At 35.8% G+C, this 24,017-nt stretch overlaps 1 protein-coding gene across 1 annotated transcript in view; it reads left to right on the top strand.

Annotated features, from left to right (window-relative positions):
- The first annotated feature begins 16,058 nt into the window (after nt 1-16,058).
- LOC123534242 (ribosomal protein S6 kinase delta-1-like) overlaps nt 16,059-24,017 on the top strand; it is a 37,197-nt gene continuing 29,238 nt past the window's right edge. The window contains exons 1-4 of the mRNA XM_045316394.2: nt 16,059-16,205; nt 22,407-22,442; nt 22,885-23,002; nt 23,890-24,005. Of these exons, the coding sequence (XP_045172329.2) occupies nt 16,104-16,205; nt 22,407-22,442; nt 22,885-23,002; nt 23,890-24,005 (372 nt within the window). The 5' untranslated portion in view covers nt 16,059-16,103. The remainder of the gene's footprint in view (nt 16,206-22,406; nt 22,443-22,884; nt 23,003-23,889; nt 24,006-24,017) is intronic.

Consider the following 24,017-nt stretch of genomic DNA (forward strand, 5'->3'; position numbering starts at 1 on the left):
ATAAAAATATCTTGCCTTAGGGAACATATGAATATAAACACTCTTATATTAAAGTTGTCAAAGATTTGCATTGATAAGTACACATTCTGCGAAAATTAACTAGAAATGTAAGTTTATGAAATTATTATTATACTCCTTTTGCCTATCTCGGTTGCGCAACCAAGATAGATCGAAAATAGACGAACTTCGAAGCTATGCGCTGTTTTCATACCTTCCATTTGTTTCAGGTTGTTGAAGTATTCAAATTTGAATATAAAACTATAAATTATATCAAAAGCTAAAAACAAATAGTCCACTTTTTACATTTTTTTCATATTAAAGGGAGGCAATTACAAAATTTCATAAAAAGTATCAAAGTAAACATTTCCAAAAGAGGTATAACTCTATGTAATAATAGGTCTTTGTTCCTGAAATACAAGAAAACTGACAAAAATATCATAAAATGTTGCTCAAATGATAGATCATATGATTTAGCTTTAAACAAAACCGGGTGATATGTATGGAGATGATACCCGGAGTTACAGTAAGTTGTAGAAATGAATGAACTGGAGTATAAAATATGAAAGATCGGTCGCAAAGTTTTGAACCCGAACCCTCAACCCCACCCCGAAACATGCCCGCTCAGTCTGTTTAAAACAAAACAATAAAAAACGGTAAATATCTAATATGGATAAATGGGAGGGAGTGATAGCAATGAACTTTTGTGTTTTAACAATTTACTGCTAACGTTATTTTTGTTTTTAGATTATTTAATTTTTGATTTCTCTTTCTTTTATATTTGAAATAATACTAGCATATCTTTTTAACACAGAATTAAAAAAAACCGGTCTGGTCGGACTACGAACTATTTCAGCCTATGCTTATACAACTATTCACATCGTGAATGTTAACTTTTTTGTTTTTAAAATGAACATTTTAAAGCATGGATTACAAATGTGTGCAATTCAGATGTTAAATTATTATACCCCACACAATGTCCAATGCAATTTTCCCATTAGTTTAACTTGAATAATATATCATATTTACAAGCGTTTTTATATCTTGTGCGCAAAATCGTTATTTTCAATTTCTGCGCATGTGATATTATACAATAATTGCCTTTTGGTGAGGTCGATATGAGCCGCGCCATGAGAAAACCAACATCCGCGCATTCTGGTCAGGATCCATGCTGTTTGCTAACGATTTCTCTAATCGCAACAGACAGTGTTGGTTTTCTCATGGCGTGGCTCATATGTGGATTTATCGGCCTGATAAAAGCAATATCAACCTCTGGCGAATTTATCGACTTGATATCGCTTTAACAGGTCGATAAATCCACATATCGACCACACATAAAAGGCGACAATTGTTTTATTATCAAATCCAGCCTACTCAAAAGTATAAACATTAGATACAGATGTCTGCAGCCTTAGGTCATCTTTCGTGGTTAATTGTATACGACGTCACATTGTTTTAACGTAATAACGTGTGGACGTCACAATATGTATGTTTGGCTCCGCCTTCGAGAAAATACGACTTTTTATCGTTGAACATGTGACTACATCTAGAACAATGGAAAGGACTATAAATATAGATTTAATAATAAAAAAAATAATTTCATATCACATGCGCAACAACGCTATTTTGTTTTTCTGCGCATGTGATATTAAATTTTCATGTCTCCATATGAGAGATCGATACTTTCGTACTGATTAAAAGACGATGCGCTTATTTATACATAGGATTATATTACTTTATCTTGTGTTCATACACGTGTGAACCCGGCCTATTTTTCTTTTCTGCTTTTGAATGATTTTTTCTACATGCAACATTTTGAAAACAATTTTTCATCAAATATTAAACTGAAACTATCACCATCAGATTGGAAATTAACTAACTACTAACTACTAAGAAAATGGGTTCTCTCATTATATGTTCCGTAGTTATCGCCGTTTTTCGAATGTTACTGCTGCTGATTTTGTTGAAGTATGCCCATAAATTCAGCGATATGTAACCTCAAGACTATACCTATCAAAAAGTATTTTTATACAGCAAAGTCGCGACAATTTCTAGGTGCTTACTAGTAAAGCCTCCTTAATTCTGTCTTCATTATTTGGCAAGTAATAACTTTTTTTAAATGTTAAATAAATTATTTCATTAATTTTTCGGTATAATAAAATAAATAATGTATTCCTGAGAGGGTGACCCCTCGAAATAACTCTATCCGTGACTAATATTTTTCAATGCGACAATTGTAAGTTACTGTAGAGAAAGAGTTTAGTATTTAAAATGTAAATGTATAATAAAATGTTGACAAAATGGGCTTAAAATTCTTAAAGACCACACCAGGAAATAATTCTTCCCGGCTAATTCTGACTTTAAGTTGGTCGGGACTTTGATATGCACAGTCAAAATTTTCCTAGCTCCGCAGTAAGAAAATGTACCTGGTAGTCATTTTACAATTTTATTTCATTCAAAAACATTTCAGGAACATTTTCAGAAAATAAAAGATACATACTTAGTGGGAACGATCAGTAAAATGTTTAATAAGAAGTACTATATTATGTTTTTCATTACGCCGCTTTTGTGTGTAACATGTATTCAGGTATACACGCGTAACAATAAAGATCGGAAAGAAATCGAAAATGGCTAACAAAATAAGACTAGAAAATGCTTTTGTGAAAAAACGCATGTCTCCCCCAATCAGAGACACTGATGGTTGGCTGCAATAGGGATCATCTACTTGGCATGTCCAGTCATCCCGCTAAATTTCAACACTCTTGGCCTAGTGGTTCTCAAGTCACTGTTCAGGCTCCTGTGACCTTGACCTTTGATCAAGTGACCTCAAGATAAATAGGGGTCATCTACTCTGCATGTCCAATCATCCTATTAAGTTTCAACATTGTAGGTCAAGTGCTTCTCAAGTTATTTCCAAAAAATGATTTTACATGAACAGGCCACTGTGACCTTGACCTTTAATAGACTGAATCCAAAATCAATAGGGGTCATCTACTCTGCATGTTCAATCATCCTATGAAGTTTCAACATTCTGGGTCAAGTGGTTCTCAAGTTATTGATCGGAACTGGTTATCAATGTTCAGGCCCCTGTGACCTTGACCTTTAACGGAGTGACCCCAAAAACAATAGGGGTCATTTACTCTGCATGAACAATCATGCTATGAAGTTTCAACATTCTGGGTCGAGAGGTTCTCATGTTATTGATTGGAAATGGTTTTCCATGTTCAGACCCCTGTGGCCTTGACCTTTAATGGAGTGACCCCAAAATCGATAGGGGTCATTTACTTTGCATGTACAATCATCCTATGAAGTTTCAACATTCTGGGTCAAGTGGTTCTCTAGTTATTGATCGGAAATGGTTTTCCATGTTCAGGCCCCTGTGACCTTGACCTTTGATGGAGTGACCCCAAAATCAATAGGGGTCAATTACTCTTTATGACCAATCATCCAATGTTCAGGCCCCTGTGACCTTGACCTTTGACGGAGTGACCCCAAAATCAATAGGGGTCATCTACTCTTCATGACCAATCATCCCATGAAGTTTCAACATTCGGGGTCAAGTGGTTCTCTAGTTATTGATCGGAATGGTTTTCAATGTTCAGGCCCCTGTAACCTAGACCTTTGACGGAGTGACCCCAAAATCAATAGGGGTCATCTGCTTTTCAGGACCAATCATCCTATGAAGTTTCAACATTCTGGGTCAAGTGGTTGTCTAGTTATTGATCGGAAATGGTTTTCAATGTTCAGGCCCCTGTGACCTTGACCTTTGACGGAGTGACCCCAAAAACAATAGGGGTTGTCTCTCCAGCAGCCCTACAACCCTATGAAGTTTAAGGTTCTAGGTCAAATGGTTCTCCAGTTATTGCTCGGAAATGAAGTGTGACGTACGGACGGACGGACGGACGGACAGGGCAAAAACAATTTGTCTCCTGGGGGAGACATAAATATAATTAAAATGAAATTTATGGTGTTGTAAACTTTTTTTGGTGATTAAATTAATTTTCCCTTAGATACAGGCATTTGTATGTAAAAACTGAGTGTGCAATAGCTGCGCGTGAAAACTGGGTAGGAGAAAATTAAGAATACCGCGAAAACGAAGAAGGAGACCTCTGTTTATTTTCCACTCATATTACAATTCATTTTTTTTATCATGATTGTATTTGTGCAAAAAAAGCACACTACTTGGTCATTCCATTTGAAAACATATAGGTTTCAATGGGCCTGTTATACCAAATAAAACATAATTACTTTTTGGATATAATGGACAACCCAAAAACATAAATTAATCTCCGTAAAAACAGAAACGTCACAATTATATATATTTAAGTTTGAGCTAAAATGTGATTTCTCGACGCGATTTGCGTAAGAAGTACGCATCTTACCTTTTCAATACAATGTAATATCGGGTGAAGATCAACTTCTACTATTATTTAAACAAGTTATGAAGGATGCAACTTGTTGTTGGAAAATTCCGCTCATTACACTTTCTTTATCGTAGGTTGAAAAAATATGTAAAGGTAAAGGTCTTGTTTATTATAGTGCCACCCCTATTGAAAGAGCCAGCCAATTTGGCTTATGAGACACCTTTATTGTGCGTACCAATTACCTCCCAACTCCTACCACATGCCAGGCGCCAGGCGGATAGAAGTCGGTAACCATTCATTTAACTAGCTCGCGGCTCACGAACCGGCCTTTTCGGAACGAGTCCCATGACAAACATCCACCGGACGAACGCTCCCCATGGGGCTCGATCCTTCGGCCTCCCGATCCCGAGGCGGACGCCTTAACTACTGGGCCACGGTGACCGGTAATATGTAAGGTTTAAACTTTTCTGAGACGTTTTATGGATTTGGCCACACATGGGCAGTTTAACAAACCATTTTAGCCGGAGAATTACACCCAGATCCTTCGTAAAAACTGCAAACTATCGTACAATTACTCTGTATACAAAAAAGAGCAACAGTTTAATTTGTATAATTACAATAGGTTTGGTTCTACCAATGAAAAACTCACAAAACGTAGGGTCTAAGAATGCGACAGCATTAAAGTCCAAGTACAGTTCACTACCGGTGTGGTCACGTGACCATAGTAAAGTAAGCAATGTTAAAGTAAATCGTCTGCACTACACTGTGATGTTGATAAATTTACACACACAAAAAAATCTTAATGAAGAAATTTGTGAGATTTGAAAAAACAACATCCATTCAAAGTTTTATTTTGCTTTTTCCGGACTTATTTGTAAATTATGATTAGCGGGCTCAAACGGTTCTTCTGTTGGTATGTATCAAAAATGCCGAGCACTAGCAAACTGACTGAAAGGGCATTCTGTAAACAATAATATATCAAATCAACCTAAATAAATTGCAAGATATGTCTCACCATTGAAGTTTAATCTTGAAGTATCTAAATGCATAATCTGAAAGTGTAGAGCATTGGTAAATATCCAAACGAACCTTAACAAGTTTTTACTTGGTCTTTTTTTCACGAAACAGTGTGAATCGTTCTATATATTGAGTTCAGTTAAATAGTAATTTTGTTCCCATTTAAAAGATTTCTTTTTCGCGTCGAGTTTTGGTTCACCAACTAATGACACTCGATGACTGCTTCCTGGAAACTAACCAGTACTCGCACCGAAAGAAGGGACTGTTGGAGTCACGGTCAAAATCCGCTGACAGGATTCAACCCCGCGACCTCCGGATTACGAGACATCTGTACAAAAATGAAAAAAAAGGTAAAATTTGTATCTCGATTCTACTCTATATAGTTTTTAACTAATTTGAATATAACTTAAGTAAGTCAGTTTATTCAGAGATTACTTGCAAACTTGGAAAAAAAATAAATAAAAAAGATGTTAAAACATCATAGCAACCTGCCGAATATGAAATCGGTTATCGAAAGTGCAAAGACTATGCCACAAACTGCAATGTACCACAATATATTCAATTTGTGACTTTCATCGTACGTCAATTCAGTCGACTAGAGATACTCAGAATACTGCGTGAACAAACCTAATTCAGTATTTCTTTTTTATATATTTATACAGGAATGTTTAAAAAATATGTGATACCGTGTGTAAAACCTTTCAATATTCAACGCTGCATTCTTCGTGCGTAATCGGTATCCCGACCTATCCTAAATGTTTTACTTGACCCTAAATGTTTTATGGTCTTTGAGATTTTTTAAAAACGTTTTAATAAAAGTTTAAAAAAAACTGCTCATTCTGTTCTCAGTGATATTAGAAATTATTTGTATTCATTTTTTTTGACATAAAAATAATTTCCGTAAAGTCTCATTGAACAAAAAAGTATAAAAAAACCTGCCTATTTACTACCTGTTTTTTAGGCTTGTTACCGGACACTAAGAAATATTTAGGCTTTGGGAATGCACATGTGAAACAAAAACTCTTTGAGGTCAGAGAGGAATTATAACAACTTTTTGGACAAAACGTAATTATAAAATAGTATATAATAATAACGATACAAATTTTCGGGAACTAATTAGAAGCCTCGTCAAAACAACGCTATGTATAACGACTTCCTGTGTACAAGTTTACAAATTATATTAAGACGTTTTTGCAACCAGAAAGAACACGCAGTCTTAACCCATTCATCAAAGAAGTTCCTCGCGGGCATCATAAAGGTCAGTGTTTTTTTTTTTTACTAAATTCTAAACATGTAAGTTGATATCGACACGATATCATTCGTAATTATATTAGCCTTCCGTCCGTAAGTTTCCGGTGGTTTCCGTACAATCGGAATCGGCTATTTCCGTGGTTTGGTCCGGGCCGGGCTGGGCCGGGTTTTCAATACTACACATGAACTTATACTGTCAGAGTCAAACAGGGCGGTAATCAAAACAATGAATTCAATGATACTGTACTTTTTACTTTGTTAATCAAATATTCAACACTACTGTACATATATTTTATGTTCAGCCTTTAGGTAAAGATAAGTTTTATTTAACGATAAGCTCTATAGAGCTTTTCTGCGACCCTATATTAAGAACAGTTAAAACCAATTATACCTCACCCCCAGCAATTTGCTTGTACCCATTTACAGCTGGGTTGACTGAGGCAATCGTGATAAAGTGCCTTGCCCAAGGACACACCGCAGTGGGAATAGCCAGGATTCGAACCAGGGGCCTTCACCTCCGTAGGAAAGCGCCTTAGCCCTCTAGACCGATGTGTCCACGTGCCAAGTAGGTTTTTGAAGTCATTAAAGTCTGTGCTGCTACAACTCGATCCCTACCAGGCTGTTACTAATCTCGATACAAAGAGATGTTTTCGATTCTCTTTCTTGCATGGCTTTTTCACTGTTTCAAACCGATGTCAACAAGTATTCGAGCGATCGTTTAGTTGGAAGGAAATTTTATAGTCTATATCTTCCGGCCTGTTTATTCGTTAGTTTATAAACTGCAATCATATCTCTACGAAACCTTCTATAGGCCGGCCAGTGCTGGCTGGTAAGAACAATATTTTCAATCTTTCTTTATATGGAAGATGTCTTATATTAAGTACTAGCTTATATATTAAGGTTTCGATGGAGGCCTTGAGAAACAAAACTCAAACAACACCAAATCATAGAAAGAAAGAGTTATTTGACATGAAAATTGAACAGCATGTAAAACATGTATATTACTTTACGAAACAAGTGTCAGTATACTGATATAAACATTGAATTCCGGAAAAGGGCTGCCTTAAGGCGCTCCACTTCCGGACAGTTAAACGCCTTGAAAAACGCACCATTTTCAAAGAACTGTTACACATGTTTGTTTTGATGCATTTGCAATAGCGTGCGAGTGGTGAAATTTCACGTAACAAGGTGGAACATAGTTTTCAGCAATTGTTTATGTTTTTTTCTTTACAAATGGCATTCATTTTCAAAGGGAGACGACTTTTTCTCAGATTACTTAAAATAATCGGAAAAAGTTGTTTCCCTTTGAAAATGAATGTCATTTGTACTTAAAATAATCGGGAACAGTTGTCTCCCTTTGAAAATGAATGCCATTTGTAAATAAATAAAGATAAACAATTGCTGAAAACTGTGTTCCACCTTGTTATGCGAAATTTCACCACTCGCACGCTATTGCAAATGCATCAAAACGAACATGTGTAACTGTTCTTTGAAAATGGTGAGTTTTTAAAGGCGTTTAACTGTCCGGAAGTGGAGCCCCTTTAGGCAGCCCTTTTCCGGAATTCAATGCTTATATCAGTATACTGACACTTGTTTCGTAAAATAATATACATGCTTTACATGCTGTTCAATTTTCATGTTAAACAACTCTTTCTTTCTATGATTTGGTGTTGTTTGATTTTTGTTTCTCAAGGCCTCCATCGAAACCTTAAGCACGTTTTTTACTCTTTCAATAGATTTTATGCTTTTTATAACGTAAGATGAAAACATGTACGTCGGATGAGGCCTACGATCATATTTCTTTTATGAATATTATAGCGTTTATGTGCTGTCTAAATTTTAAATCGACATCAAATGCTACTTCAGAGTCCTTCTCTTTTATAGTATCCTGGATTTGCTTTATTATGTTGTTTCCATGGAAGTGGTAGGTATGGTTTGGATTTGCTTATGCATAATAACATTTCTTGATGTTATATTTTAGTAACCATTTATCACTCCAAGAGTTTAATCTATATATGTCATTTTGTATTTGTTCAATGTTTGTGTCGTCATTTACATTACTGAATTATTTTGTGTCGTCTGCAGAGTCGTGTGGTTTTTTATACTAACTTCAATATTTATGTATATATATTTATATACTAAACCTAAGCTCTAAAATTGTTCAAATTTCAGTAGAAAATTGTGGTTTCTTGAATGAAATAGATGTTACCATGGAAACGACGCCCGTGATCTATATATCAAAATGTAAAATTCAAAAGCGTTGACACTGGTCAATTTAAGGAACACAGCTTCGGCTTTTTATTTGCATTTCAACAATATCCATGAGAATAATAGCAGGATGCAGGACGATTTTTTCCATAATAAATGTCAGATGAGGGGCACTGCTGTAAGTATTTTAAGCTGTGAAATTTGTTTAAATAAATGCAAATAACACGAAAATATTACTTACGTTTGAAATAAGATGTTTTAAAGCTATATAAACAAGAAAGATAATTTTATTTAATATTTTTTATAAGAAATTACGATAAAAAGCAAGATATCAGCTATTAAAACATCTCTGTTGCCATGGTTACTTTAAACGTTAAGAAAAATAGGATATCTTGTAAAGTGCTTGGTATTTTGCAAATAATATTACCCTAATAATCCATGTATGTCATTAACAGAATGGCACCGAAGCCGTCGAAAACCCCGTTTCCATACATAGTTGTTTAAAAATGAGAGAAAATGCGTTACCATGGAAACACTAGCCCCGCGACATATACATTTTAAGCTTATATTAGAATGCTAACGCGCATACTGGTAAAAGTATCAATTATGCAGTCTTCTGCGGATAACAATGAAACCAAAATACACTGAAAAGTATTAAATATCCGTATTTTCCTTCTTTCAATATAAAATACCTTTGGAGGGTCATGTACTTCAAAAAAACAAAGACAAGTATCAAACAGGGAATGCTACGCATCAAAAACGCAAACCTGGATAACAATTTTACTTGAAGGGACAGAGATAAACGAAACTCAGATTGTAGCAGCTAAAACATTAAATTACACAAAATTATGAAAATATATAAAAAAAGATCTGTGGTTCAACTTATTTGAATTTACCCTGGAAACAAGGTAACCGACCTCCTTATGCTTGCATTAAAGGCTATAATTGGGTTGACAGAGGAAACTGTCACAATACAGATTCGGTGATCTGGTGGCTGCTGTGGCTTTCTTGCAATTCAGATTTCTAGTGCTCCCAATCTATTTTTTTAACGTGTGATGACAAAAAAAAACAAGGATGAAAATCAAACAGATAAAGCCACGTTACAAAACCACAGCTTCTCCCAAACCACAGTTACAGCACTGCCCACGACCATCACATACACATGTGCGTCTTGAGTCTTAGGAAATGCATCCATTATACATATAATATCTGACTGATGAATATAAACCAAACACTTCAGTCCTGTCCATTTATTAGAATAACTGCCTGCATTTCTATCCATTTTTGTCAATCATTTCTAAAGTCATTTTGTATCTATATTTGTATTACTGTTGTGAACTGAATTTACAGAGCTCACATCAAATACAGAGTTTGTACTATCCCCTTCATGGTCATTATCAGATCCTTCATTTGAGTCATGTGAACTACTTAATACACTGATACTATGATCATCCATCTGAGCAAGTACAGTATCTTCATTTAAAATAACTTGATCTGACACATTTCCATTTTGTACAATGATTTAACTAGACATATTGTCATTTAAAATAACATCACTTTAGTCACTAATATTGTAATCATCCGTTCGAGCAAGTACATTGTCTTCGTTTAAAATAACTTGACCAGACACATTTCCCCTTTGTACAATAATTTAACTAGTAGACACATTGTCATCATTTAAAGTAACATCCATTTGAGCAAGTACATTGTCTTAATTTAAAAAAACTTGACTAGATACAATTTGATCTTGTACAATAATTTAACCAGATTTGAATGAGGATAATTGTTCCAAAAATAGTCATTTGTATCTAGGTGGTAATCCACACAATCATACAAGGTAATATATGGGAAACGTAAGTCATATGACATTTGTTAAAAGTGAGAAGCAGTGCAATGTTAAAATAATAAAACGTTAAAAGCACTGTAGACGTTTTGCGACGTATACCATAAGTTTGCATTTTTAACAGGGCTTTTTGTTCGTTCACTTTGTCAAATGCTTTACTAAAATCTAATAGGATCATGTCAACCTGCTCTGTAAACACATCAAGGCTGGGGCTGGATTGTACATGATATATATACCGAACTGTGACTCTAGTTACCTCCCTTGAAGATCCGTAATATCAGACTGAAACGAATTGCTAATGACAATTACTAGACTGTACATGACTTTGGTATAACCTATCTATCTACCTTCCTGTACCAGACCGTAGACACTTTCATGCGCGTCAAGCCACAAAGATTGTTAGTATCGGGCCAAATAAAAGTTAAAGGAATGCATAAAAGATAAAAATAGGAGTGAAAAGTCAGGTAATGGTGAAGCATGTTCAATGTACTCAGTGGTTGGGAGGAAGTGAATTTCAGGTGGGAATCTATTCAATATAACTATTCAGTCAAAGGGAAAGACGACTATTTGTAAGAATCGTTAACCTGTAGGACAGTAGATATTGGTGTGTTTTCCTTGTTCATGTTGTTAGGTGAATGAAATAATCTTCTACAGGGATTGCAACATGATGATTAAAATTTTATTCATAAGAGAAAGTCGACAGTCTATGCGCTGGCGGAGATCTAAGCTGCGCCGTTTAGACTGTACAGCAATTCAGCAATTCAGTCACACCGAGAGTGCGACCAAAGTCGGACATAGTCCAACGCGCTGTCCGTCTTTCAACCGCTTTTATTTGAGTCTGTATGTATGGAGACCAGATATTGGTTCTATATTCCAGCTGTGGTCTGACGAGGGTCTAGTGAAAAAAAAAACAAGGATAAATATCCAACAGGGAAATCCACGTTCCAAAAACGCAGCCTCCCCAAACAGCAACTCACAGCACACGGACGTGAACACATACACACGCACACACACACACACACACACACACACACACACACACACACGCACACCCCCCCCCCCCCACACACACACACAAAGTAAACGCATGAAGACATGGACTTAAGGGGTTTTGCATTGACCTTTTATATTCTTGCGAAGGAAACCTAAAGTTTAATTTGCTTTTTAGTTGACCTTTGTATGTGGGTGTCCCACGAGAGGTCGTTTAAAATATCCGCGCCAATGTATTTTGCTGACGTGACAGCTTCAAGTGGTGTATTTTACAAGACCTGGTAGTGTTGTGTGGGAATATCCTCTTTGATTATCTTATATAAGTAAGTGACATGTAGTATAAAAAGACGAACTTTAGAATACCAAGCACGGACACCTCCAGAAGTGACATGTATGGGCTCTGCACTTGTACAGTTTAGGATTACTAATTGAAGCCGTTTGTCGATGAACCTCTTAATCCATTTTAGGGTTTTGCGACGTATACCGTAGGTTTGCATTTTTAACAGGGCTTTCTCATGGTTCACTTTGTCAAATGCTTTACTAAAATCTAATAGGATCATGTCAACCTGCTGTTTGTTGTACATTGATTTGTCAAGGTTATTTGCAAGCAAAATTAGTTGGGTCACACAGAATGCTTTTCTTGGAAACCATGTTGGAGATGGTGCAGAATGCCAAGGTTTGTAAAGCGTTATTGTTTTTTTGTTTTTTTCCCTGTAATTAATGAATTAATGAGGTTTGTAAAGCGTTGTTTTCTTTTCTGTAATTGATAATATATGCTCCGGGGTTTTGCAAAGTACACATAAGTGATATGGGTATGTAATTGACAGGGTCTGACCTGTCGTCCCTTCTTGTAGATTTGGGTTAAATTTGCATTTTTCCACTGGGAAGATATTACTTATAAGAGGATGGGGATACACAAGGGTTATTATTTCAAATTTTCCACAATACCTAACACTTCCAGTCCTGTTCCCACTGTCAAAGGGCATACACTTATTTGTGGAATGGAATGAGATACTTATTCCATTCCATTCCATTCCAATATCTCATTCCATTCCATTCCATTCCAAAACTTACTGATTTGTTTACATCTTAAGGTCATACCTCGTTGCCCTCATTGCCAAAGTTCAACTTCAGGTAGACTGTTAGCTAGACAGTCTCCAGGGATATGACTTGCAGAAAATCTGGCAGTTAAATGTTATTGCTATATTTGAAATTATTCAAATGGCTATGTTTTAGTTGTTTTGCCAGGAATAACAATTAGATTCCTTTAGAGTCTTATTTTTATTTAATTAAGGTGGAAGAGAGCGGGTGGGATGGGGGTGGGGGATAGGCACTGATATCAGAATGAATTAGTTGTCTTGACTTGCTTTGAAACATATGGACAGGTTATTTATTCTGATATTGGCACTTGTGATTAAGTCCTGCAAATAGGTCGGAAATCATTGGTACATATTCAATAATCTAATCTTTGTCAACATTTTCAAAGGAGAAGTATAAAAATAATATAACAGATTTTGATACATTTTTTAAAGTTATACCAGTATAATGGTATGTTTTATTAATGGGGGGGGGTGTAAACACTTCAAACTCAAAACTTTTCATAACATACCACATCCAAAATGCGGACTGAGTAAAGTGAGATATTGGGACAATTGTTGTTAAGCTCCAGCGCGTGTAATTCTTGGAAGTGTTACAAATATCACTGGCACTGACTTTAACTTCCTGTCTGAAGTGAACATGGTCTGAACCACACAGGTACCTAGATATAGAATAAAAAGGTTATTTAACATTGTACTGTACAATACGAGATATATGTGGACACGTACCCACCTGAGAAAACCATACTGAGCTCGCCTAGCGGCTCGTCCAATATGGTTTTCTCAGCTGGGTATATATAGCCGGCCACCATGGCGTCCACCTCGGGATCGGGAGGTCGAAGGTTCGAGCCCCATGGGGATCGTTCGTCCGGGGGATGTTTGTCATGGGACTCGTTCCAAAATGGCCGGTTCGTGAGCCGCGAGCTAGTTAAATGAATGGTTACCGACTCCTATCCGCCTGGCGCCTGGCATAGTGGTAGGAGTTGGGAGGTAATTGGTACGCACAATAAAGGTGTCTCATAAGCCAAATTGGCTGGCCCTTTCAATAGGGGTGACACTATAATAAACAAGACCTTTACCTTTACCTTTTATATCTCCGTATTGAACAGAACAATGTTAAATAACCTAATAAAGTAGTATTTAGAAAAAATGATAACCTCCAGCTTTTTTTTTAGAGAAGGCACCCATCTAGTATGGAAGTTGATCTAACAAATAAAGGCCCCATCACATCTGTCAAGAGCTTACTGCATCCTAAGAATATTGATGAACACAGAGAAAATGTGTAGAAATCTGCACTTTTTTCAACAAAAATGCCATTACAAAGTTCCTACTACATCCTGCCATTGTTTGCATTACTTTCGTACTATCACACTCCAAATACGTCATATAAGATGAAACTACGTTATTGGTTTAGTTAGTAAAGTCATACCATGCTCTTATATTTGCGTTCCACGTAATCACTGCATATGGGGGGATGCGGGTTATAGAATGTTTTTAGAAATCAACATAAAGGTGCATTTTTCTGAACATATAAATTTTGTATAAATTTATTTTAAAAGAAAACAAAATACAAAAGCACAATAAAGGCAAAGTTTTAAATGTATATATGTCGAAAATGAGATCATAGCAGTCTCCGAGGTATCCCCTGGCCACTAATAACTCATGAAGTTATCACCAAACTAATCCATTTTAATACTGCAGTAGCTGCCAGATTTTAGCAGATATTTTCATTCAAAACAATTGGCATTCATTTCCAAGGTCAAGTTATAACCTGTTTTATTTCAGTACAGTAGTGGTAATTTAATTTGAACCCAAGTTAATTTCCAGAATTACTGGATACATAATTAGAAAAAATTAAAGGCCAGTCTGGTGTAGGCCCCACACGTAAACTGAATGAGGAGCTTCCTAAATATGTGAATGTGAGTGAGGTCAAGAACTGGTTAGTTTGTTCCATCCAGGTGATTCAGCTGACTGACCCTGATAAAAGATATTAGTAGAGTATTTGATCCCTGTTGCTGATCAACTATACATGTACATATGGTCAGAGGAAGTATTTATAATTTACTGCTAGGATTAGTTGAGTGAAGAAAAATGGAAGATACATAAGTGAATTGTGTTGTACTCTTAACAGTTGAATTTCAAACAGGCTCTGGTAACATGGTAAAAAAATTAGGGTTTGTAGGTCGGACATATTTTTTCTTTTTGGATATTTTTTTATTAAGGGATACTTTTCAGAAATTATTTTTGTGTCAAAACATGAATACAAATAAGGGGTAATGCCTTTAGAGCATCAGTAAGTTTGTCTAACATAAAAGATATTCTCCATGACCATAAAAACATTTAAAGTCCGGCCAAAAATTTATGGTAGGTCGGGATACCGGAAACAAACAATTTTTATGCCTAAGTTCTTATCTATTTCAAAAATGTTAATTAAAGGTACAGGAAAATATCTCATTGGAGCAAAATTTTGCAGGCGAAATTTGTTTGTTTCTTTGAATATGCAATGATTGACATTTTGTGGCCCAGGAGCCTTTCCTTTTTTACTGAGCACTGGCAAGAAATCTCCAGCAGCTTTTATATAGCAGAGCCTTTGCTTTGCTAGAAAGAACTCATGTTGTTTTTTTACATACGCCATGGCACCAATGTAGCAGATGTGAAAAATCCACAAAGAAACGTATAACGCTAGGACAGGAATTTGAATCCACATACACAAGGCAAACACTTTACCTCGCCATAAGGCTGGCTCAATGCTTAATATTTACAAGACAACTATATATATATACCAAATTAGTTAACGGTTTGATATTTATGTGGTTTCAAGATTGACAGATATATTTTCTGCTATTTGATCTGCTAACTTCGTTTTTGGTCCCACATGATCAAGTTGCACAGACATGGTTTCCCAAATATCTGAACATGAGGCAATTTTTTTGACCCAATCAGATTGGCATCAGATTTGATTAAATTGTGGTCTCTAGGGTAAAAAGAACTCCCTCTGTTTTCTGACCTTGTGTCCTCTTCTTTGTTTCCATTCCATTCCATTCCAAAATGAATGGAAGTTTGGAATGGAATGGAATGAGATACTGGAATGGAATGATATTATATCTCATTCCATTCCACAAATAAGTGTATGCCCTGTCAAAGAGCATGCAGCTCAATTTGAAAGGTTTGGGGCACAAATTATAATGTGGCTTTACTTTTTATATAATCAGAAAGGTTATCAATGAAGGAGAGAAAAATCTTAATTTATACGTATTTGTAGATAATTGACAATATTTTGTATTTCAATTCGATTAATTATAAGAATTTTGTTGAACAAAAATCGACCGAATCAAAATGGCTGCTTCCTCCTCTTCGCAGGAGAAAATTTGGTATTTTGAAGTTAATGACCCAACTAATCATCCAAAAGGCTTCACAATTTACAAAATCACAGCTAAGGTATGATAACTGCTTTGATTAATTTCAGTTTGAATGATGCTGGGTCCAGATTCGGTCTCACCTCAAGTTGGCTTACATTTGACAGCCTGGGCCGTTTGACAGAAAAAAAAATATTTGTCAGAGAACTTTACATTCAATTCAGAGTGCATACCCATAAAACAGGTTACAGTGATTACAAGAATCTGTATGTTCACTCAGGGTTTAATAATATGAATTAAGGCACTGCCTAGCATGGGGATTTATCTTTTATATATCTACTTACGAAGAAATAATCAACACTCAAAAGAAAGTGAAACTTCGCTCTAAACATTTAGTGCCATCATACCTTTTACAGCGAATATCATACTTTGCAAAATTTATGGGAAGCCGTGACGGTGATGTCATTCACCGCATTCTCACCTGGCTTTAGGATTTTTTGTTTGTTTGCACTCCACACAGAAACTTGACGGCCTTTACACTTCCTTACTGTTTTAAAAGTGTTTTTGCATGTACAGTTTTCATTACGAAAAAGAATCATGTTGGCGCGGTTTACGAATTTCTGTGACTGATTTGGGGTGCTCGGATGTTCTTGCAGACAACCAGTCTGCGTTGTGTACATAAACCGGAACCGGAAAAATTACCTCAGTATATGCAGACAACAAAGACGAATAACTATATACGGACGTTACCGTCTCGGGGATTTTCATCCCCTATGAAAAAGGCAAAGCATCTGAGCCTCTGAGCGTGCATAGCTTAAACGACAAATAAACTATTCACTGCTCAAAATAATTTGTGAACCTATATCATACGTTGCAAAATTTATGGAAAGCTGGTGTCACGGTGACGTCATTACCTATTTGCCGCGTTCTTGTGGCTTTATGCTTATTAATGACATTTTTTCCCATTTTCTGGCCAATGCTTGATCTTTTAAAAGAAAATAATATTTTTTTCTACCAACTGGAAATCTTTCTTGCATTATTTTTAAGTGATGGTTAATATTCAGCAGTCAAATGAAGTTCTGTATTCACTGCGAACAAAGCATTTCCTGTGAGCACCTGTCCGCTAGGGTGCGCTTTTCGTAAAATAAAAGCAAAATTGAAAATATTTCCATAACATAACTTTTTAAAAATAAAGACATCTAAATGAATATAGAGATTGAAACTCAAATATGAAATTAAAGCAAAACAAAAACAATTTTTTCCCGACTTTGACAGAAGTAGAAAAAAATGGCGGCCCCCTGACATCAACAAAGGTTTTTCAGCTACATCACTTTGCCTCATTCGGCACACTTTTGTTATATTTGCCTACCATTGCCGTAAGGTGAGCTACGGGCTCGCTATAAACATAGTGTTATTTCTAGAGCTCAAAAAGGGCAGGGTGCTGCCAAAAAAGGGCAGGGTGCTGTTTTTAACAGGAAAGTTACTGTATTTGCGTTTCTATATGTTTATAATTACGTATTCATTACATTTATGATTACTGTACACTCATGAATTGATCAAAGAATAAAGTGGTAAAAGGTATCTTCCCAAGACCAGTAACAGAGCTTACATAGGGTTTTTACATTACTTTATATTTCTGGTCAAAACATTCAAGCTTTTTTCCTAAAAAATGTCAGCTTATTATATTATAATTATATTACATGCCATTTAAGTTTGAAACCATGATCATGTTACAACATATCAAAAAGGTCTGTTTCATCTAGGTTACATTATAGACAAATACGTATCAAAATTCATGTTATATTGATTAGGTCTATTGTTAATATTTCATTAACAGAAAATTGCTAAAAAAGTCTGTAAAAAAACATATCCAAAATGTACTATCCGGATACTGGTACACTTTATGAATATCGTCTGAAAGTGGTTTTTACTCAGTTTATTTGATCCGTTAGGGTAAACCAGAGATAGTTCCTCAGATTTTGATGTTACTTATCATAAAAAAATACGCTTATAGTGAGCTTTTTTGAAGAATTATGGAAAAATTGCATACGAAATCGGGTGTAATTAGAATCCTGAACGGACATTCTAAACTTATTTTTGCTTTCGTAATTCATTAAAATGTACATTTTCCAGTTGAAATTACGGTAGGATCAGACTACATTGATGTATTTTTATTATATACTAAACAATTGTCGAATTTAAGGCTTGCATGAAGAAATCTTACAGGGCACTTTTCACGTGCTCGGTAATCAGCTGGCCGCTTACGGGCAATACATTAATTGGCGCCATTTTGACAGTACACAGGATCAATACTCTTTATCAATTAGTTTTAACACTTCACTGATTCTCGTTGCCTGTGTGTACTTGCCGTGACGTAATTTGCTGATAAAAAAATCGACCAGGCATGTCTACAGGATAAATGGCGGAATTTAGCAGAAGATCAAAGGTAGGAGGGCACATTTTAAGGGCAGCGTGGCGGCAGTTAAAAAGGGCAGGGCGGGGCGCCCCGCTGCGTCGCTCTAGAAATAACACTAAAACAGATCTTTAAATTTGTGCCATCTCATCTGAATGTTAATATGAAAACGGCAAAGCCTCTTAGGGAGCGTAGCTTAAACGACAAAGAAACTGTTCACTGCTCAAAATAATTTGCCAGAACCTATTCACTTGAAAAGAAAAGGATTTAGTGTCATTATACCTGTAACAGCGAATATCATATGTTGCAAAATTTATGGAAAGCCGATGTCACAGTGACGTCATTACCTATTTGCCACGTTCATCAACTTCATGTGGCTTTATACTTATAATGACATTTCCCCCATTTTCTGGCCAATGCTTGATCTTTTAAAAGAAAATATTAATTTTTTCTACCAACTGGAAATCTTTCTTGCATTATTTTTGAGTGATGGATAATATTCAGCAATCAAATGAAGTTCTGTATTCACTGCGAACAAAGCATTTCCTGTGAGCACCTGTCTGCTAGGGAGCGCTTTTCGTAAATTAAAAGCAAAATTGAAATTATTTCCATAACATAACTTTTTAAAAATAAAGACACCTAAATGAATGTAGAAATTGTAACTCAAATATGAAATTTAAAAAAACAAACAATTTTTCCCCGACTTTGACAGAAGTAGAAAAAAATGGTGGCCCCCTGACGTCGACAAAGGTTTTTCAGCTACATCACTTTGCCTCATTCAGCACATTTTTGTTATATTTGCCTGCACATTGCCATAAGGCGAGCTATGCTCGCTAATATGAATTAAGGCACCGCCTAGAATGGGGATTTATCTTTCATATATATCCGCTTACAAAGAAACTATTCACCGCTCAAAAGAAAGTGAAACTTCGCTCGGAACAGAAAAGTTAACATTTAGTGTCATCATACCTGTTACAGCAAATATCATATCTTGCAAATTTTTACGGGAAGCCGGTGTGACAGTGACGTCATTCGCCGCATTCTTGCACTGGCTTTAGGATTGTTTTTTTTTGTTTGCACTCCACGCAGAAACTTGACGGCCTTTACACTTCCTTACCGTTTAAAAAGTGCTTTTTGGTTGCATATACAGTTTTCATTACCAAAAAAGAAATAAAAGAATCATGTTGGCACGGTTTACGAATTTCTGTGACTGATTCGGGATGCTCAGTTGTTCATGCAGACAACCAGTCTGCGGACTGTACATAAACCTGAACCGGAAAACATCGAAAAAATTGCCTCAGTATATGCAGACAACAAAGACGTATAATTATATATGGACGTTACCGTCTCGGGGATTTTCATCCCTTATTAAATAGAGGGGTTATGTAATCTGAAAAGCTTGCAACTTCAGTATACAGATCTATTTTACACTTGGGTATCAGCCGATTCAGTCACTCAGCCTCCCCTCTTTCCTGCAACTAGTACCAGCTGTCAGCCAAATTGTTATATCTTTTAGCCTTTAAAAACGTAATGAGCACAGGTATTGGTCTAAAAACATGTTTTCTTAAAAGAAGTGTCTACATGACTCACGGATCCATACCTCTAGATAAATGTGACTGTTACTATTAAGGTTTTTCTAGGGCCTGGGGTACTGACCTCTTTTTTCCAGAGTTATGGTTACCCGGCATTATTTACATCTTAAATTTTGTTGAAAATAAAATAACAAATAAGACTGAATCAATGTGCACCTTAAACTTAGGTTTCAAAATGCTTTACAAATACCATAGTTTACCCGATATTGATTTTTTACATTTTCTTTTAAAACGTAAATAACTGAGGAACACCAAATAAATCATACATGTGAAATCGAATTTGCTAAAGAAGATTTACGATTAACTAGACAAGATAATGTTAAATGCATTGTGACAAACTATCTTTTTGAATAATAATTCAGGTATAAATTTATGTTTTCCACACAGTTGGTGACCATTACAAGATCTATACAAGGGAATATTTTACAAACAGTTCCTTTTACTTGTGTTGGATAATTGATTATAAATCAAATTGTTCCATGCCGAATATCTTGTTACATAATGTAGGGATCACTTTTGGCAGAGTCCTTTCTGAGATTAATTCACATTTGTTTCGAATCAGTGAGATTTTGACAAAATGAATGGGATTTTTTCTTTTTATAATGAGATTTTACACCGGCGGACAGCCTTTATTTCACTGAAGTTGTAGCCGAGTGCAGGGTCCACATGCATTTTTCCTTTCAGTAAGGAGTTAACTTTGAACTTTTACTTCAAAGCTGCTCTGTCTAAGTGGAAGTTCAGTTATATTTAATATGTCAGGATCTGATACACTTCCATTAGGCCAGAACAGCTTTGAAGTCAAACCCTACCCTCACCCTGGATGTGCAGGCTGATCTTGGTCTGCACTGGTCGCAAAGGCAAAATCACTTGCCGCCAGCAGGCTAAAGGTTAATGATATACTGGTAAGTGTCCTTATTTATATGATGACTTTGTTCTGGTTCCTGAGCATTGCACTTTTGTAATTGTAGACAAAATTCTGGCAGTTTTTATGTAATGCATGTAGAGAGTTTTATGTCAAATACTGTCTTTTATTAAGCTGTTTGAGAATTGAACAGTCTTCCAATAAAAATAAAGGAAATAAATAAATACAATAATGTAACATTATGCAGTAGTACACAAAATATGCAGAGCTGTCTTATAAATTTAGGGCTTTTCATCCCTATGTAACAGAGGCCAATATTTGGCCACTTCCCAACTGAATAAAAAGGTGTTGCAGAGAAATTTCCCAAAATGTAAAGAGCTTCTTTTTAAACTGGCAATAAGGAAGTAATGAGCTCATTTAGGATTGGGAAACCACCAAGTTTCATTCTCTGTTACAGACATCTTTTTGCAGAAGAAAAAAGGGCTCCATTTCAATAAATGTTCTTTTCCCAAAATGAGCAATTGTTGTGTATTAATTTCCCAATTTCAAAGGCCAAGGTTCTTCCTATTTTCCTGATGGAAACCCCTGAAATTAAGAAAAAATATGATTGAAATCAACCAGTAATTAATTTGTTTCATATTGTTTGAACATGTTAGAGAGAAAACATCCTTCAAATTTTTTTTGATTATCAAAATATCCATTTCAAAAAATATTTCCTTTAGTTTTCTTCATGTACATCCACAGAGAGCTGGAATTGCATGTGTTACACATACAGTGCATTTTATTTGACCAGGCAGGGCGGAGTTAATCTCTGGCTTATGCAAATAATGGTAATCTCAAAAAAACAAGCAAAACATAGGTAGAGCTACAGTGGTTACAGTGTAAGGTAGATGGCCAGTGAATATAAAAATCAGGTTGCCGAATATACTACATATCCTGCACAATGATGCAGCGGACCGTCGCAAAACCCCACCCCGCCAGGTCAATTAAAATGCACAATATCTGACATGGGATTACCACACCTTTGGTACTTACAATACAATAAATTGACACAATAAGCTGACTAGGACATGGAACACACAGATGTAACCGTGTTTCATTAATTATTGAAGTACTAGGTAGAAGTTGCAAAGTAGAAGTGGGTCTGGGGTCTTCCCATTTAGAACTTTATGTGCTACTGGAAAAGTAGATGGGCCTGCAGACCATTACACAGGGGAGGAGTGGGGGGACTCCCTGGTCCTTTACTGAAAAATGTAATTGATGGTATAAACCAAACCTCTTTTATCAAAAACATGTATTTAATGACTACCAATATCATTCTGTTAAATATGAACGTTAGTTAATTAATTGCTGAGTGAGAATTTCATGCCTATGGTATGTTTATCGTCTGTGATATGTTTATTATATGTATTTCAGGTATTCCCAGTACATGCACCAGAAAGTCTTACTGAGGTAAGTACTGTTTTGTTCCTTTTACGTGTTTTATATTGTTTAACCTTAAGCCTGCTGGCGGCAAATGATTTCTGCATTTGCGACCAGTGCAGACCAAGATCAGCCTGTGCATCCCTGCAGGTTGATCACGGTCTGCACTGTTCGCTATTCAGTCAGTAAGTTTTTAGTGTACACCCCTTCGAATAATAAATGGTATTCCTCAAATACAGTGTATAATGATAGACCAGTACATTTTAGAAATTAAGCAGGATAAAGGTTAAGTAAAATGTACCTGTACATTGCATTTGATGTATGCTAACCATGATGGAATGACAGTACAGATACATGTCAGTCATTGTGATCAAAGTCAGTCTTTCTTGTTAGAAGTGATCCTTATTTGTTAACATCTGAAGAGCACCCTTATAAATTAACGGAAATCTGAATTATTTTGCATTATTTTCAGATTATTGTGTGGAAAAGATACAATGACTTTAAACATCTTTATAAAGCAATGAACAATCTTCACAAATCACTACACAGAAGAGAGGAGTTTCCAACATTTGCCAAGCCTAAACTTTTTGGTAAGTTCATATATACATATTAGAAGACAAGTGTATTATGTTTAGCACAGCTCATCTATTTGTTACAACATTGATGTGTAGCAAGCAGGTGAGTATGTCCTGACCTATAATAAAGTATGGGATAAAAAACCCTTCACAGCCGAGTAGGTCGCTGACTCCAAATCGCTTGCCCCTCACCATTGTGGGTTCGGGCCTCGCTCGGGGCATTGAATTCTTCATATGAGGAAGCCTTTCAGCTGGCTTGTAGAAGGTCATTGGTTCTATCCAGGTACCTGCTCTTGATGAAATAATGCATGGAATGGTGCCTTGGGTCTTCCTCCACCATCAAAGCTTGAAAGTCACCATATGACCTATAATTGTGTCAGTGCTATGTTAAACCCAACATAAGAAACTTCTTAAGGGAGGGACAAAAGCCTCATGCTAAAATTAAAGATGGACAAAAATATTTCAAGGTGGAATAAAATAATTTCTTGATTTTGAACAAGTAGAATAAAATCCCGCCTATAAGGTTGGCATTTTTACTAGTTGTGAGATTGTTTGCCTAAATTTTCAGTAGGAGGGGATTTGTTTTGTTGTCTTGGAATTTTGTGACGAGTATTTTATTTTCCAACATTGTAGAAGCAACAGGAAGATTTTTGTCAAGCTCCCACTGCATTATACTAGACAAATGATTTATCCAGAAAGAATGAGTGTATTACTTCAGCATATAGTGCTAAATATTGATTGGAGCCAAGGGGATGCATAATCTTCAAATAGAAACTTTTTAGGTGAGCTGTACAGTGCACACACATTATCATTTTATCTTGAAAAACATAACCTGGAATATGAGAAATTTAATGAATCTTTGTTTGTATGATGGTAGCATAAATTTTAATTATGTTTTACAGGGAGGTTTGATGAACTGGTTATAGAAGAAAGACGCTCGAGTGCCCTTGAACTATTGAACTTCATTGGGAGACAGTCACATCTTTACAAGTCTCAGATATTTATCAAGTTCTTAGAGGTAAGTCAGTTG

This window comes from Mercenaria mercenaria, chromosome 1 (genome assembly GCF_021730395.1).
Source record: "Mercenaria mercenaria strain notata chromosome 1, MADL_Memer_1, whole genome shotgun sequence".
NCBI lineage: Eukaryota > Metazoa > Mollusca > Bivalvia > Venerida > Veneridae > Mercenaria > Mercenaria mercenaria.